This window comes from Vombatus ursinus, unplaced genomic scaffold, assembly GCF_900497805.2.
Source record: "Vombatus ursinus unplaced genomic scaffold, bare-nosed wombat genome assembly UNPS02014818.1, whole genome shotgun sequence".
NCBI classification, from domain to species: Eukaryota; Metazoa; Chordata; class Mammalia; order Diprotodontia; family Vombatidae; genus Vombatus; species Vombatus ursinus.
This window is the reverse complement of record NW_020954596.1, coordinates 13,221,289-13,240,799: the sequence shown is the minus strand read 5'-3', so window position 1 is coordinate 13,240,799 and position 19,511 is coordinate 13,221,289. Positions and strand designations below refer to the sequence as shown.

General features: G+C 36.7%; 1 protein-coding gene across 8 annotated transcripts in view; it reads right to left on the bottom strand.

Annotated features, from left to right (window-relative positions):
* ABLIM2 (actin binding LIM protein family member 2) overlaps positions 1-19,511 on the bottom strand; it is a 301,430-nt gene that overhangs the window by 86,918 nt on the left and 195,001 nt on the right. For all 8 annotated transcript variants that reach the window (XR_003566819.1, XM_027836365.1, XM_027836364.1 and 5 more), the window contains exon 8: positions 13,062-13,120. Coding sequence is in view for 7 of the 8 variants with exons in the window: in XM_027836365.1 (XP_027692166.1) it covers positions 13,062-13,120 (59 nt within the window). In the remaining variant the exon portion in view is untranslated. The remainder of the gene's footprint in view (positions 1-13,061; positions 13,121-19,511) is intronic.

Sequence of the window (19,511 nt, the reverse complement as noted above, 5' to 3'; positions counted from 1 at the left end):
GACTTGGAATGAAAAGAACTAGATTTGTATCCAGGTTCTGACACCTATAATCTATATGAACTTTGGAAAATAATTTAATCTCTCTATATCTTAGTTTGCTATTTTGTAAAATAGATATAATAAGAATTATACTACCTTTCTTGCAAGGTTATTGTCAAAAAAGTGCTTTGTAATCATCACCGTGTCAAAGAAATATGAATAACTATTATAACTTTCTTGGGATTATGTTGAATGTGTTTTAACAGACATTATAGTTGTTTACAGACCTCTTCCTCAACTGGTCTTTACTGATGGACACATGAGTAAGCAATTATGTATATACTGGCAAAAGTAAAAAATTTACACATATGCTAGTATATTGTATGCATATGACCTTGTGATTTAGACCAAACGTGAAGAGTAATATATGCCTTAATAAGCTCAGATACAACCTCTCCTTTCCTTACCCTTTTTACAAAATACTTCTTATGTCCTGTTCCCAATTCAATAATTCTCCCCTCCTCTCTTTACCTCCTCTTTACCTCTTCTCTTTTTTCCTCTTCTCTCTTCTCTCCTTCTCTTCCCTTCTGTTCCCTTCCTTTCCCTTGTTTTCTCTCTTCTCCTCTTCTCTCTTCTCCTCTCCTCTTCTCTTCTCTTCCCTTTCTTTCCCTTCTCTTCTCTCCTCTGTTCTCTCTCTTTCCCTCCTCACTCTCCCTTTCCTCACTCTTTTCTCCCTCACCTCTCCTCTCTCTCCCTCACCTCTCTTCTCTCTCTCCTTCTCCCTTCCCCTCTCATTACAAGGTAGATTCACGTACAAGGCACTACAACTTTATGAACTTAGTAGTCAATTTTACTCTAGGCTCTGGTGCATTGTGATGCAATGCCAATACAAAGTTGGGTACTGAGGTGAATAACATACCATCAGAGTGAGGACTCAAACTTTCTTTGACCTAAAAATGGCATGATAAATTTGAAACTTCAAAATTGTATTTTCAGTACCAACTACTACATTAAGTTGTCACCGTCCAAATGCATTTACCTCCTGTCTAGGAACCAGTAGAAGTCAGGGAGAGCTGACTTGAGTTGTGGTTCACACAGACAAACAAAGGCAGGGTAGCTGTTTAAGCCTGTCTGCTTAGCTAGCCCAGATAATAGTGTAATCATCAACTGACATCTCCTTACCTGTTAGTCAAATTCTAAAGGCTCACTATATAATCCAAAAATGCTTAAAGGCACAGATAATCAGCTAGGCCACTTAAATCTACCGTCAATTACTAACAGCCCCTTCACTTCCTTATCTATAGCAGTGATACTGCCCTCCTTTGCTTTCCTACAGTTTGAGTGCTGACAGAGCCAGATGCTGTCCCTAGCCATGGTGCTGATCACTTTTAAAATAAACAAACACACCTACTATTTTAAATCCTGCTCTTATTTTTACTGACTACATCCTCTAGGTATACAAGCATACTTTTGCTTCCAGTTGAGGAAACTGAAGCTCAGAGAGACTGAATGCCATGCCCATAGTCTTATGGCTAGTAAGTTTTTGAGGCAGAATTCAGACCCAGGTCTCTCCTGATTGCAAATTTAGTCTGATTTTCACTATGTCATGTTACCTTTCTAGGGAACAAATTCTTCTTATTCATTTGACTTCCATTGCTTCTGAACCTTAGATTTCATGACTAAAGATCATCTCATCCCATCAGGTTCTAGCTCCCAGGCCCTGAGAGCCACTAGATGTCAGCTAGTGCTGGGCAAGGCTCACAACTGCACTTTCCACCAGCCCCATATCTGGCCCTTACCTCTATCTACCCCTCACCCTTTGTTCACAATTGGAGGAAACAGGAAAATGGTGCAGGTTCAGGGTCCAGTGCAAAGTACTCAATGTCACAACTAGCATTTGTATCCAGGCAAAATCAGGTTATAATGAATAATAGCAACAATAAGAGACAGCTAGGTGAGGCAGTGGGATAGACTGCTGGACCTGGAAACAGGAAGACCTGAGTTCAAACCCAGTCTTAGATTCTTATTAACTGTGTGACCCTGGGCAAATCATTTAACTTCAGTCTGCCTCAGTTTCCTTAACTGTAAAATGGGGTTAAAAACATCACCCAACTCCCAGGGTTTTTATGAGAATAAAATTAGATAATATTAGTAAAGTTCTTTGCAATTCTTAAAGAGCTATAGAAATGCTAGCTATCATTATTATCACTAACAATAACAGCACACTTTTCTATTGTGTTTATGACTTATAAAATCCTGCCTCATTATTCCAATTATCCAATGTACATCTGAAACAGTCTTAAGGGTGAAAAGAAGATACCTAAGAGTGGCCTGTGATAGTTGGGAAAGGTGCAGAACAGGACTTAGGAATATCTCAAACTACTTTTCTCTTGTTGATAGTGTTAGCAAAAGGAGGAATTATATTACTATGTATATGAATACCATGTTTGTTTTAAAAGTGGATGATGAAACCATCCCTACCCCCAGCAGATCCTTTCTTGAGTCATTGCTCAGCAATGGGACCGAAACAGTCACACCAAATCACCCTATAATGGTGAATTTTTGACAATCAATCTAATTTAGTACTAACCAATATTGTTTAAAATAACCAAGAATAGGCTTTATTGCTATCCATTAGAATCATAAGAACCACCTCACATATATAAGTATATACAGGTGCATTAATATGCACATTAGTATTAGTATATACACATATGCTTTTTTTTTGCCAGACATAGGCTTTCATCAGGGTGGGGGGGTCTCTTATATGTAAAGTACTTTTCAAACCTCAGAAGCCTATATAATGCTAGCAATAAAGAGTATTATACTTGAAGCTGCCTTATAATAAATTCTCTTTTCGGTTTCATTAAGTATGCTCCTTTGAGAGGGTATGGTTAGGGAGAAGGAAAAAGACAGGAAGAAGAGGAAAGAGAATAAAATTGGTTGGGTGAGTTTAGTGTCTGTCACCAGTGTCTGCCATCTGAGGTTCCACCTTAAGGTTTGAGCTACCACCACCAAGTTGGCTACAAAGTGATCAACAGTTTTTGACCACAGCAACTCTCAAAGATCATCAACTACACTGCAGAGAGGTTGCAATCTGTATAGTGGAAGAAGCTATGACATTAATGAAGTCATGAATCCTTGAAGTATTTATGTATATGCATGTGTGTGCAAAGATCTGTCTCTACAGGTATACATACACACACACACACACACACACACACAGAACACCTCTATCTTTCAAAGATCTGTGATTCAAGCACTATAGCTACACTTTTGCCATGGCAAACTGTAACTCCTTCACCCCTTAGTAGAATGTTTTAATAGTTATTGTGACCAAAAAAGACTTATCTGATGGCCAGTCTTCTTGTGAAGAGTTTCTGCACTTAGTCAGGCTGCTCACCATATGACCATATGACATCATTATGTCCATAGCTAAAGCTTTTCCAGCTTGGTGGCAGCTTCTAGAACCTGTACTCTGCTGGCACAAGATTCCCAAAGTTTGCTTCTCATGAGACTATGTAGAACAACTGAGGTGAAATCTCTTCCTTTACTCCCACCATTTCCATTATGTAAACCCAACTATTTCAGAGGACCCATGGGAGACCTGAAGATATCAGGCCCCATAAACTGGATAAGTGCTGAAAAACACAGCAAGGAAGGATACTTGGTAGCTGTGGTTATGTTCCCAGGAGGCCAGCTGCAAACACAGTATTCAAGGCACAACTGGCTTCCATGAACACAACTCAGATAAGTCAATTCTTCTTTGCCAGCCTCTGTCATTCATTCTGAATGCCATCAGATGGCAAAAGTCCTCATTACTTTTTTTTAATTCTTTCAAAGAGCATCTGCTAATGACAGATTTCCACCCTCACACTTCCCTTCCTCCCAAATGCAGCCCATCTGTAAAGGTCATGTAGTGTCTTATGGAGAATAAATGGCCAGTTTTCTGCCAGTTGGCATGATTGGAGACTTTATGCATCCAGACGTCTTTCTTTGATTGCATTAGAGAATTTGGTTCAGAGCAGAAAAAGTGGCATTCCTGATAAGAAAAGCTCACTGGATGCTCATGATGACTCAATATTTTCCACTAAAGAAAGCAGCAGGTTTGGGATAAAGGCTTCTGGTATGCTACATATCCCCCTAAAAGGGATGGGCTCCAAATAGATGTACACCGATAGATAATTTTTAAGTGTCTTTTGTGTAAAAAGAATAGTCCTACACAGATGACAACAACAACAACAACTACTACTACCACTACCACTTGTCATTTGTATAGTACATAAACATCTAGAAAGTAATTTAAATCTATTATCTCATTTGATCCTTACAACCCTGGAAAATAGGTGCTTTTTATTCTCTCTCTGTTTCTTTCTTCTTTCTCTGTCTCTCGCTGTCTCTCTCTCTCTCTCTCTCTCTCTCTGTTTCTCTCTGTCTCTCTCTCTCTCTCTGTCTCTGTCTCTCTCTCTCTCTCTCTCTCTCTTTAACAGATGAGGAAACTGAGCCTGAGAAAAGTTAAGTTGCTCGCAGACCAGAGCACAAGCCAAAACAGTAGTAAACACACCTCTCTTTAGATCATTGCAACTGGGAAGAACTAAAAGCTTGCAACCGCCCCCCCAAAACAGCTCTGAAAATAGCTGCACAAAAAACCTGAAGTTTGGGATAGTGACCCCCCCCCAACTTGAACACAGCCCAACTTCAATGTAAAGCTAAAAGTCAAGAAATAGGCTGGAAAATGAGCAAACAACAAAAATTATTCTGACCGTAGAAAGTTGCTATGATGACAAGGAAGATGAAAACACAAACTCAGAAGAAGACAACAAAGCCCAAACTGCCATATTGAAATCCTCAAAGAAAAATGTTAATTGGTCTCAGGCCCAAAAAGAATTCCTGGAAGAGATCAAAAAGGATTTTAAAAATCAAATAAGAGAGGTAGAAGAAAAATTGGGAAAAGAAATGACAGTGATAAAAGAAAATCATGAAAAAAAGAGTCAACAGCTTGGTAAAGGAGGCACACAAAAATATTGAAGAAAATAACACCTTAAAAAACAGAATTGGCCAAATGGAAAAATATGTACAAAAATTCACTAAAGAGAATTCATTAAAAAGTAGACTTGGCCAAATGGAAAAGGAGACACAAATGCTCACTGAAGAAAATAATTCTTTAAAAATCAGAATTAGACAAGTGGAAGCGAATGACTCCATTAGACATCAAGAAGCAGTAAAATAAAATCAAAATAATGAAAAAATAGAAGAAAATGTGAAATATCTCATTGGAAAAACAACAGATCAAGGAGAAACAGATCAAGGAGAGATAATTTAAGAATTGTGGGACAACCTGAAAGCCATGATTTAAAAAAGAGAGAACACAGACATCATCTTTCAAGAAATTATCAAGAAAAACTGCTGCCCTGATACTCTAGAATCACCAATCACCTCCTGAAAGAGATCCTAAAGTGAAAATTCTCAGGAATATTATAGCCGAATTCCAGCACTCACAGGTCAAGGAGAAAATATTGCAAGCAGTCAGAAAGAAACAATTCAAATATCATAGAGCCACAGTCAGGATAACACAAGATTTAGCAGCTTCTACATTAAAGGATCGGAGGGCTTAGAATATGATATTCTGGAGGGCAATGGAGATAGGATTACAACCAAGAATCACCCATCCAGCAAAACTGAGCATAATCCTTCAGGGGAAAAAATTGATATTCAATGAAACAGAGGACTTTCAAGCATTCCTGATGAAAAAACCAGAGCTGAATAAAAAAATGACTTTCCAATACAAGAATGAAGAGAAGCATAAAAAGGTAAAATGTGAAGAGAAATCATAAGGGATTCAATAAAGTTAAACTGTTTACATTCATCCATGGGAAAATGATACTTGTGACTCCTAAGAACTTCCTTATTATAAGGGCAGTTAGAAGAAATATACATAGACAGAGGGCTTGGATGTGAGTTGGATATGATGGCATGATCTCTAAAAAAAAAAATAGAATTAAGGCATGAGAAAGAGGAATGCACTAAGAGAGGGGGAAGGGAGAGGTAGAATGGAGCAAATTATTTCACATAAAAGAGGCATGAAAGAGTTTTTACAGTGGAGGGGAAGATAAGGGAGGTGGGCAAGAGCCCTTGAACCTAACTTCCATCAAAATGACTCAAAAAGCGAATAACTTACACACTCAGTTGGGTATAGATATCTATCTTACCCTAAAGTAAAGAAGGATGGGAAGAGGGAGGGGATGATAAAATGGAGGGAAGATTGGAGGGGGCAGTAATCAGAAGCAAAACCCTTTTGAGGATGGACAGGGTGAAAGAAGAGTGAGAGTAAGATAAATAGGGGGAAAATAGGATGGAGAGAAATGTAGTTAGTAATCATAACACTGAAAAGTATTTACAGCAAGTATCTCTGATAAAGGCTTCACTGCTCAAATATATAGAGAACTGAGTCAAATTTATAAAAATAAGAGCCATTCCCATATTGATAGTCAAAGGATATGAACGGGATGTTTTCAGACAAAGTTATCAAAGCTATCTACAACTTTGATATTTTATATTATAGAAAAATTGCTCCAAAACACTATTGATTAGAGAAATGCAAATTAAAACAGCTCCGAGGTACCACCCTCACCTATCAGTTGGCTAATATACAGAAAAGGAAAATGACAAATGTTGGAGGGGATGTGGGGAAATTGAAAAACTAATGCATTGTTGGTGGAATTGTGAACTGATTCAACCATTCTGTAGAGCAATTTGGAATTATACCCAAACGCCTCTAAAAATGTGCATACCCTTTGACCCAGCAATATCACTGCTAGGTCTATATCCCAAAGAGATAAAAAAAATGAAAAGGAAAGGGATCTATACGTACAAAAATATTTATAACAGGTCCTTTAGTCCAAAGAATTGGAAATTGAGGGGATGCCCATCATTTAGGGAATGATTGACCAAGTTATGGTATATGATTGTGATGGAATACTATTGTGCTATTATAAGAAATGATGAGCAGGATGCTCTCAGAAAATCCTAGAATGATTTACATGAACTAATGCAAAGTGAAGTGAGTAGAACCAAGAGAACAGTCTATACATTAACAGCAATATTATATGATGATTACCTACAAATGACTTAGCTATTCTCAGTAATACAATGATCCAAGACAATTCTTAAGGACTTATGATGAAAAAACAATATTCATCTCCAGAGGAAGAACCGATGGAATTTGAATGCAGATTGAAGCATACTTTTTTAACTTTTTTCCTTGGTTTTTTTTTGGTCTGTGTTTTCTTTCACAAAATGACTAATAAAGAAATATGTTTTACATGAGTGTACAATATGACTGCACAATATGACTAATATAGAAGTATGTTTTGCATGACTACACAAATACACTATATAAATTGCTTGCTTTCTCAATGAAGGTGGAGAGAAGGAGAGAATTTTGAATTCAAAATAAGAAAAATGAATGTAAAGTTGTTTTTGTATATAATTGGGGGAAAATAAAATTTAAATTAAAAATAAATCACCGATAGTTAGAGAAATGCAAATTAAAACAACCCTGAGGTACTATCTCACACCCTAAGCAAGTCACTTAAATCTCTCTCACCATCAACTTTCTTATCTGCAAAATGAGAGGCCTGGACTCAATCATATTTAAGATTCCTTCTTGCCCTAAATCTACGATGCCATGGTCCATTTGGCCTAACCATGTCTGAAAAAGAATCCCACATTTTCAACAAGTGATTATGAGCCTCAAAAAAGGGAATCCACCCCTCTTACCTCAAGGGGTTGTTCATAGCACTTCTGGGTAGCTCTGATACTGAGATGTATATAATCCCAACATTGTACCTCACTGACTTAGCCACTCCATTGAGAGCTCAGTCACAGGCAACCATGAAATGAACAGTTCTAGCATATAAAGCAATCAGGCTTTCAGGAAGCAGCTTGAATTTAGACAAAGGGTTAACTCTCTGATCTTTTATTTCTTAATCTTCATCTCATCTCCTAAGCTTGAACATTGTCCAAGAGCCATTCATCTCAACCTCTGTAATTACTCCTATCAAAGACCTGGCCTAGACCTAGAATGATGTCTTTCTCTTCCAGTCATAAATCTTGTCCTTCTGTTGCCCCTAGAAGGGACTATATTTCTCCCTCTCCTATCCCCCTTCACTCTACTGCCATTCACAGATTTCTTTAATTACTACTGTATACTAATTTTGATTTTGGAAGCACATGACACATTCTAGCACTTCATCATAGTATAACCTTTTCAATAACAGCAATGAACAAAGGAATTGATCAATATCAGTATCCTCATTGTCAGACACAGAGAAGATGGGTATCTATAAGCACACATGAATAAAGGAAATTCTTTAAGAGTAATTCATGTGGAAAGGTCTGTAAGTCATAGGCCTACATTTTCAGCTATGCCAATGACCATAGCTGAAAGGCAACATCAAGGGGACTGGACCTATCATTTGCATAGTATCTTCCCTGATGACAAAACTCCATTTTACCAATGTAGGTCAGCATCTTCTCTATAACTTGTAGTCTTAGAGAGCTGCCTAGAGCAATGGGAAGTTATGTGACTTGGCCAGCGTCATACAGCCAAAATGTGACAGGGATGAGACATAGTATCAGATGTTTCCCGGCTTGAAGGCCAGCTTCCAATCCACTATGTCATACTGCAACATCACATTGTTGCAGTACAGAAACATCAGAGGCCTGAAAGGTCAGTGCTAGAAACAATCTTAAAGATTAACTTGTCTAAACTTTTCCTTTAATAACAAAGGAAACTAAGACACATAGAATTTAAGGGATTTTTCCAAAGTCAAACAGTGAGGAAGAGGCAGAGGCAGTCCACAAACCCAAGCCTTCTGATCTGGTTCCGCTATAATTTTATACCATTCATTTCCAATTATTTTGTTGTTCTTTCAACTTACAGAGTTGTAATATTTATGTATATTGTTTTCCTGGATTTGATGTAGTTTTATGACCATGAATATGTATTGGTTCATTAAAAAACCTTTTTGTGTCTAATGATATATTTTTAAAGTTTTTAAAAACTCTTGTTATATTAAAAGGTTTTCTAATATTGCTTTGCATGACTGGTTTAAATCCTACTTAGTTGTGGTAGTTATATTAAATTAATTGTTATAGTGTTTACTTAAATTTTTATTTAGAATTTTTTCATCTATATCATTAGGAAAATTAGTCTATAATTATCTTTTGTAGTGTTGTATTTCTCAGCTTTTGTAATCTTGATTTATTTCTTCCTCTGAGCTTGGGTTATTAGAATGATCAAGTTTCTGCTGTGTCTGTTTTAGTAATTCACATTTTTGTAAATAATCCTCCATTTCATTTGAGTTCTATAATTTGTTATCATATTGTTGTGTGTTAATATTCTCTTAGGATTCCTAATGGAGGGCCCTTTGACTTTCAGTAGTATATGATTATTGTATTCAGTTTGAGAAAATGGAATTAATTCAGAGGGGAAAATATTTATTATTAGAGCCATCCAAAAGTGAAAGTGGCTCTGTGGCTAAATAATGAATTCTTTCTGACAAAACATGTATAAGCAGAGTCTAGAAGATCACCAGTTGGAGATGGTGAACTGAAGTAAGGATTCTTGCTTCAAATATTGAAGAATCCCTTTGAATTCCTTTCAAACTCTGAGATTTCAGAATTCTAAGATACCAGGTCTCCTGGAATGACCCCTGAGGAGGATAACCACAATGGTGAGAAGACTAACAACCATTCTACACCAGAAATGGTTGTAGGAACTGAGAATATTGTGCCTGGAGAAGAAAGCACACGGAATGTTATTATTATCCAAACACATCGATAGTCTTTGTACGTAACGCCAAAGGCATCTGCATCTTTGGCATGTCCTGGCACACACAACTGCCCCAGGATACCCTATTTGTCATCACATGTTTTGTCAGATATGGTGAATGTGTTGTATTGGTTTTGCTAAACTATTTCTTTTTTTTTTTAATTCTTTGTTATAAGAGATGTTTTATGAGGGAGAAGAGAGGAGAGAGTTGTATTTGAAATGAAAATGTTTAGCAAAACAAAGCATAGCTATAAAAGTAAGATTAAAATCAAAATAGAAATAAAATAAGATCTCTCCTCTAAACACAGGAGTCAGCTCCTCCATAAATCTTCCCTTGAATACCTCCAACTAAAAATGCTCTTTCTTCCTTCCAATTTCTCATAGTCTTTTGTTTGTACTTCTCCTTCACATGTATTACATTTGGTCTTGTATTAGAGTTTTGCTCTCCCATAATAGTTTCTAAGTTCTTGAAAGACAATATCTAGGCCTGATTTCATTTTAATATCAACAACACTAAACACAAGGCCTTGTACAAAGTAAGTGCTTAATAAATGCCTGTTAATAAATGCTAATAAGCTTAGCCTTGGTCTCATCTGGCTTCTTTTTCTTCATTCTTTTTTAAATCAGATGTTGTTATGTTTGAACAAACATGATTTAAATTTGTAGAATATCAGAAACTGAGTAACAGGCAGCTGCATTAGATCAGGCTTACTACATTATTAGGCTTCCACAGTCAAGTTTTTTCTAAGGAGTACAGACATCAAGAAAAGTACCCCAAACTCCCCACAATGAATACAATGCACATGAGCTCATAATAGGGTATGAATTAGCTACTAGTTCTGCTTATTAAATTCATTAGTACCATAAGTTCCTGGATAAAACATGCTTCAGGAGCAAGTATATTCCATGTCAAAATATCAAAATAGTCCATACTTAGGATTTCCTCAACAGAATATCTTAGTATAAAATTTTTAACAGGCCCTAATTTCTATATCTAAAGTCCTCTACCTGGCTTTCAAGGTTTTTTTCTAAGATGGTGTTACCCTACCCTATTCATAGTCTGGACCAGACTACTTTCTTATCACTGCCATACATACATACATATATACATACATACATACACAAAATATATGTGTGTATACACACATACATATGTATGAAAATTAAATATATACATATAAGGAAATAATATACATAATTTCCCCCTAGTTAGAAATGATCTCACTTTCTACCACCTTCACTTTGAGTATGGTCTATTCTGTATTATAGTTAATTCATATTTATTGTATGATATTGCTTACTTCTGTATGTTTGGACCATGTGCTCCCTACTAGATGGTGAAATCACCATTTGTGAAGGTATCATACCTAAGGACCTGGATTTGAATCCAGACTGTGTCACCTGGGTGACCTTAAGAAAATCACTTTGGGCCTCAGTTTGGTCATTTGTAAAGAAAGGAATTATGCTAGTTGAACTCTAAGGTATCTTAGCTCTTTCGATCTAAATCTTTGGGTCCAATAATTAATCTATGTATCACCAATTCCAAACACATATTACAAATAGATATTTAATTCATGGTTCTTGAATGAATCTTTTACTGTAGGAAAATCCCCTCACTATCCTATTAAAATATACTACTCACTATAAACTCCTTGTCTTTGCCAAAGTAAATATTCCCTGGCACAAATCTATGACTTGTTTAATTAACAAAAAATCAATCCTAAGTATTTCTTCTCCTTCTCACCTTCCCCCTTAATCCCACAATTGAAAAAAAAGAAAAATAAATTCCTTATACCAAATATGCATTTTCTCTCTCTCTCTCTCTCTCTCTGTATCTCACATACACGCATGCACGCACACACGCATATGCACATGCACATACACAATTCCTCCATTTCCCAAGTCCAAAAATGTATGTTTAATTCTGTATCTTGAATTTGTCAATTCCCTGTCAGGGATAGAAAGATTGTGATATCATCAGTACTCTGGGATTATAGCTGGTCACTGCATTGACTGGAGTTCTTAAGTCTTTCATAGTTGTTTATCTTTTCAAAGTTATTTGTCTTTACAAGTTGTTATTATGTAAACTGTTGTCCTGGTTCTAATCACTTTTCTCTGCTTTAGCTCTTACAACTTTCCCCAGGTTTTTTTTTTTTTTGAAACTGAGTCTTTCATCATTGCTTAAAGCACAATAATATATTGTGACAACATATGCCATTTTCAGTCATTCACCAATTGAAGGGCACCCCACCCTAAATTTCTAATTCTTTTATATTACAAAAAGATCTGATAGAAATATTTTTGTATATATGGGTCCCTTTTTTCTTTCCGTGACCTCTGTGGGGTATGGAACTAGTAGTGGTATCTCTGGATAAGAGGGTATGTACAGTTTAGTGGCTTTGGGGGCAAAATTCTAAAACGCATTCCAGAATGACTGAGCCAATTCACAACTCTGCAAACAGAGTGCTAATGGGCCTGCTTTCCCTCAGCACTTCCAACATTATTCATTTTTCTTTTTTGTGTTCTTTGCCAGGCTTATGGGTAAGCAACTTTGGAGCTGCTTTCATTTGCATTTCTCTAATGATTAGTAATTTAGATGAAACCACAGTTCATCAGAGATGACTACCAGAGGCTCAGAAGTTACATCTGCTAGTCCTTATAGTGCCTTGTGATATAGTTTACCTGAGTTTGGTGACTTAAACTCACTGAAGATCACCAGGTACTTTTTATTGTCTTCATCTTTTATCATCAGCCTAAGGCTGATAGTTTCTGATGCTGTTTTAAATCTGTCATTCTATCTTCTGCTACTTTGTTTCTATCTTTAAAAGAATCTAAATTGTCTACCTAGTTCCTTGTACACCGATATTGATCTTTTTGGATATGTCCCCTCTTTGCCTCTTCAAAACTTGCTCATTTCTGAAAAGTTCAGCTCATGTTTCACTTTTGTGAAGTCTTCCAAGACTGCAATCTTTTTAGCCTCATTTATAAGCCAAACAACTGGACACTTTGCCATGTGTCTGCATGGCCTCAGCTCACTGCTGGACAGCTTTTTGGACATTTCTCCAAGGTGGAAGTTGGGAAGCACATTTTCTACATCTTTGGCATCCCCTACACACAAGGCACATAGTATGTGGACTCAATAAATATATAAAGAATGAATGATGAACATCTTGGAACATGGAGAGGGCAGTAATTAAGATAATAATTAGGAGAAAATAAATTGGGATGAAATTAAGACTCATGTTACCTTGTTTTTTTCTTCTGTTTTGGCTGCTTGTCTACAGGCTGGATGCCAGATGGATGTACCTGCAAATAAATTACTTAGAGTTAATTATTTATTTTCAAAAATATATTTATTTTCAGATCATGAGACCCAGGGCAGCTAGGTGTTGCAGTGGATAGAGTTCCAGGCATGAAGTCAGGAAGACCTGACTTTAAATGTGGCCTCAGATACTTATTAGTTGTGTGACCCTGGGATGGTCACTTAACCTTGTTTGCCTCAGTTTCCTCATCTATAAGATAAGGAGAAGGAAATGGTAAACCACTCCAATATTTTTGCCAGGAAAACCCCAAATGCGGTCACAAAGAGTTGGATACCACTGAAATAACTAAACAACAATATGAGACCTGGGTTCAGTTCTCAACTCTGAAAATTGTTAGCTGTGTGATCAAGTGTGTGGTGTGGCAGAAAAAGTTTTAAAATAGGAATTTGGAGTTCTGAATTCTAATCCTTGCTCTGTCACAGAGATTGTTTATTTTTCAATGAAGAACTTCCCCATCTGCAGTCCTCAGTTTCTTCATCTGTAAATAATTTTTTAGTGGAAAAGTCGATTTGGATGATTTCCAGCTTGAAATTCTACGACTCTCTTAAAGAACTGGGGGTTCACAAGAGCACTGTGGGATCTGTGAAGGTCACATGTAAGGACGGCCTTAGGCAGGTAAATCTGAATGTTTTTTCTTACTTCAAAATATTTAAGCCACAAGAGCCAGTGTGTATTTCTCTAAAGTCAGGTTGCAAGATTGTCAACCCTCTGGGCAGCCTTGCAAGGCATTAAGCTGCTCTGCTTTTTAATGAGATTTTCAAGTTGATGGATTAAGACCATAAGAAAGAGACTGAATGTGACATTCTTTTTTTCCTTAAATAATTTATTGGCAAAATTAAGTCATTGCTTCTCTCTACCCCAATTATATGCTAATTTATGAAGTTAACAGGTTCTCAGCTTGAATCTCCTCACTTCCATAAGCCACAGTTAACAACTGTTGGAACCCAAACAATAAGAGCTTACATAATAGTCAGAGGTCACATTTACAGATTGCTCTCCAGTTGCAAAATGCTTTATATTCTTTTTCTCAACTGATCATTAGCTCATAGATTTAGAGCTGGAAGGACCCTAGAGATCATCTAATAATTTCTTCATTTTATAGATGAGAAAAATGAGTCCCCAGAGAAGGGGAGTAATTTGCCCAAAATCACACAAGCCTTACATATCAGAGGGAGGACTGGAATCCAAGTCCTGTAACTCTAACTCTAGCGGTACCATCTAGCCTCTCAAAAGCTCTACAAGGTACACAGAACAGGTACTATACTGAATATAGGTCACAGACTATTTGAAGGAACGTTAGAACATAGATTGTTCTGATCTAGAAGAGTCTTTGAAATATAAAGACAATGGGACATTAAAATTTGAAAAAAAAAACCTTAGAATATAGAATCTTAGAACTTGAAAGTATCTTAGAACATTGTGTAAATTAGAAAACTCAAATCCAAGAGGTGAAGTGACAGGCTGAAGGGTATAACTTTTCAGTTACAACAAGATTCTAGCTTTCTTGACTCCTACTCCTATGACATTTTATTTTTTTCCTAAGAAACTACCAGCAAAGGCTCCTGAGGATATTCAGAATGACAATCTTAATGCATTTGTCAATAGAATGTGTTTTTCACAATAGGCCAAGAAGGGTCAATTATCATTTGTCCCCAAGATACAAGATGTTTATCTGGAGTGCAAAGCAAGCATGTCTATTTTTTAGTGGCCTAGAAAGGTTTATGAATTTCTAGTAAATAATACAATCAATATGTGCCACAGCAGAAATGGGAAAAAATACTCCCTGGTGTGAAATCTCATTCTTTATTTTTGCCTTATTTATTAGTAAATGGATAAATGCTGTTGTTCTACCCCACAGGGGAAAAAAAAAAGATGAGAGTGTAGAAGCATTGGAGCTGCTTTCTAAGAAGGCGTGGTGCATAATTCAGCAACTAGGTAACCTTGCCACGGCACCTTTCTAACTATTTACTAAGTCTTGAGCAATGGAACTCAGCCCCCTCCCAGCCCAATCTCCTTCAAACACCAACATAATCATGAATCTTTCAAGAAGAAGCCCTTATAGGGGTAGGTTCATTAAGGAACCTTCTATCTTGTTCTGATCCATGAAAATGATGCTAGATTCACACTTCTTATTCATAAGGAATGCCATATATTTCTAACTTTTACATGTGCTGTCTTATTAGATCCACACAATAACCCTAGAAGGGCAGTCATGTGCTATTATACTGATTGTGAGGATGAAGAAATGGAAATTCAGAAAAATGAAGTGATACGCCCAGAATCACATGGTTAATAATAGAGACAGATCTAGTCACCCAGTCCAGTGTTCTTTGTGCTATGTGGTAATGCATCTTAGGTAGTAACAACAACAATATAGATATTTATGGCCAGTATAACATTTACTTTTTTTGATTAAGTAAGAGGCAGGTAGGTGGCACTATGGATAGAACACTGGACCTGGATTCAGGAAGACCTGAGTTTAAATCCTTCCTACAGGACTGGCTATGTGACCCTGGGCAAGTCAACCAACTTCTATGTGACTCAGTTTATTCAACTGTAAAATAGGGAAAATAACAGCGACTATCTTTCAAGGTAGTTGCAAGGATCAAATGACATAATATTTGTAAAGTGCTTAGCAGTCCTTGGCACATAGCAGGTGCTTAATAAATGCTTTTTTCCCTTCCTTTTTTGAAATATTGTCATACAGACTCCTAATCTTATGCTGACTATACCTGTTAGAGTAATAAATATATATTATAATGGATTTGTTACTACTATTACTATCTCTCAACATACTGCTCTCAGAAGTTATGTAATCCTACAGATTCATCCTTTTGCTAGCATGCGGTCCTAGTAGGCTGATATAGTCTCTTTTCATAGTAACATATTCCACTTAATAAGACCATCTAGAAGCAAAATGCCTTTATTCTAATGTTGGGAGTTTCCATCCACAATATAATGTAGTAATTATATATTACATTAAGGTTCGTGAAGAGTTTTACAAATATTACCTCATCTGATTCTCAGGTCTTCCTGACTCCAGGTCCAGAGCTCCATCTACTACGTGATTTAGCTGCCTCTAGGGCAGGCTATTCGGTTGAAAGGCACCAAGAATATAAGATCCCTTGATGAATGTTGCTTGTTTTTGTTAACAATAAAAAGCATTTGATTCAGTAAAGCCAAGTGCCATCTCAAGGGCTCTCCTTCTGCAAGGCATTTTCCATGCAATAACAAAGATAACTTTGCTCAATGATCTGATTATTTACTTGAAGTGATGCATTGAACAGAGACAGATACGCTTGTCAAAAGTGTTTGCTGCTGTTAATAAATGAAACAACAAAGGCACCTAACGCTCTTTCTGCATGGAAGAGGGATTCCCTAAAGATGGTGAAATCCTCTAGATTGGCACTTCTCAAACTTTTTAGTTTCCAGGTCCCTTTAGAGATCTTAAAAGTTATCAATAAGCCCACCAAAAGCTTTCTTATGTGGGTTATATGAAATGAAATTAAATGAACTTGAAATGAAAACATCTTAGTATTCTGGGAAAATGATTCTGACCTCACACACTCCTTGAAAGAGTCACGGGGACCCTCAGGGGTTCCCAGAAGATCCTCTGATAACTTCTGCTTTAGATGTACCAAGACCCCAGACATTGCAAAGCCTCCTAAATGAAACCAATAACTATTCAAATGAATTGAGCCTAATTATCCACAGGGGAAAAAAAACCAGGAGGATGAAGAATACATGTTGTCCAGACTCTCTTTTGTACTTGGACGTACAAGCCATAGAGTTGTCCTAGTAGTATATGATGGGACAACAAACTATGGAATCTGAGAAGCAAAGTGTAGGTCTTCTTTTCATTTAATCAGCCTAAGCTTCTCCTTGAAATAAAGGGCTATCTTTTTCACATCACTATTCTTCTGGTAGACATCTGCAAATCCAAAGAATTTAAGTTGTAGATCACCCAAAGAGCAACAGAGAAAAATGTATGGTGGATTTGAATAGGCTGCGGCATATTGCCCCCCAAAAAATGTATTTCAGAGACAATGAGAAAGGTATAAAAATATTTGTAGAACTGAAAAAGAAAGCTGGCTAGTTATGGAAAACAAAAGCAAAGGATAAGAAACAGACATCATATGCTCAAGGGTTTTCCTGTAAGGTCGAGAGAACTATGGAAAGTACTTCTGCACTTTGGGGATACCTTCCAGGGGGAGCATTCACAGGAGGATGTAGATGACACTGCCATAGGATGGGAAGGTGTACATGGGTTCTGACATTCAAACCACATGGAAAAGATCACAGATCCATCAAAGTGTTAGCTCAATGAGAGAGATATTATGGGTAAGGGCCTTCAGTGCCAATGAAATTACAATTGATAAACTGTAGCCTGAATGTATAGGGTATGTCCTACAGACAAACCTTAGAAGCAAAGAATGTTAGGGCTAGAAGGGATGACAGAATGTTACTACATAAAACACAATGTTAAACCAGGAAGTGAGCAAAGAATATACACTATTAGAGATGTAAGGGACCTTGGAGAATGTCTAGTTCAATCTTCTCCTTTTAAAAATGAAGGAAAAACGAGGTCAGAGATAGTAATATGACTTATCCAAAGTCACGCAATTGGTGACAGGTCTGGGAGTAGAAGTCAGTTCCCTTGACTCATAGTTCAGTCATCTATATCATGTTAAATGTTTTTGCCCCTTTTGACCTAATTCTGCTTGTGTGCAATGTCACAGCAGCCTTGATTCATTCAATTAAGTAGCTTGTATCTTAGAACTCCCGCCCTGTAGGCTATTGTTTCCCATGAGTAAGTTACTGTCTTTAAAAGAGCACTGGAAAGAGTCAAGAATGAGTGTTGAGCAGAAGTTGGGGGGTGGGGAGGGTGGCGGGGAGACATGGAAAAGATCTGGACTATCTGGACAATTTCATACCCTTAGGAGAAGGGCCTTGTTTTAGTGAGATCAGTCAGAATAGTTCCTTTCACAGAGTATTTATAACAACGAATATGAGCCTGGTTTCTGTCTGATAAAAGGAGCAATGGAAAATATTTGAGACAGTTTAGATTGCTAGTCTCTATTTGACTGTAACTGGTACCAGAAAAATTGGGCTGTGTTTAAAAAAAAAAAAAGGACAACTGAAATCATAAATCAATTATATTTTAGATCCAATCAGAGACTTCAAAGGAAAAATATTATAAATGAGGGTGTATAGTATGATTAAGACCTTTGAAGGTAATATTTGAAACCAGATTTGGTATCTCATCTTTCCAACTGGTTCTATCTAGTTGACTTGGAATCACCTTAACAACAGCAAAATCTCCAAAGTCATCTGTTTGTTTGACCAAAGTGTTAAGTAAATAAAGGTAATAGTCAATTGTAGAATGTTTGAGGTAGAAAAGACCTTAAAATATAGAAAGGAAAAACTGGGAAAGACTTTAGCAATAGTCTAGTTCAATGCCTTTAATTTTCCAGTTGAGAAAACAAAATCCCCAAAATGTGGCATTGCTTGCCCAAGGTCACATGGTACGTCAGTGATAGAATGAAACTAGAGCCAAGACCTACTGACTCCTAACCTGGTACTCTTTTGACTACACTATGAAAAGATAAAAAGTGGAACAAAATAGGACAAACTCAGCAAAGATTGGTCAAGCATATAGAAATAAAGGCAATTTTAGACATTTCAAGCAAAACATGATATATGAGCCTTGGCAGAATGACCCAAATGCATATTAATTTGGTGGTTATTAAGTGAGCATATTAAGGGAAAAAATCTAGAAACAGTTGAAACAGAAGGATTAAAGAGAAAATATCTTTCTATTTAATGAGACTTCCTTTCCCCCTGAATTTATTGTGTTACAATCTATATATTCAACAAGGACAGGTGCTAGAGATACCCATCAATAAAGAAACCTTGGTTTCTAACTCAGAATTCTTCAGACAAATGCCCACTTTATTAAAGTAATAATAGAATTTGGGAACTGAAGACATTGGTTTGAATTCTGGTTTTAAAATTTATTAGCTGTGGGACCATGGACAGGTCAATTCACCTTTGGGAAGCTCAGCTTCTCCATTTCTAAAATGAGGGTGAAGATACTTGAACTAACTGTCTTATTGGAGGTGGTGGGAGGAAAGGCCTTGCAAACCTTAAAAAGCTAAAGAAAAAGGAACTATTAATATTAATTCCTGAAGTTCTAGATGCTGTTTGATTTTTCTGCATTCATTATTAACATCTTTTTCTTTCACTTTCAACAAAGAAGATGTGTGCCCCAGCCTTAGGGAAGCAGGCAGGAATCATTATTTGTAAATACAAATCCTGAGTCCCCAAATAAGAGGATTCCCTATCTAAGACTCTCTTCTATAAAACTGATACAG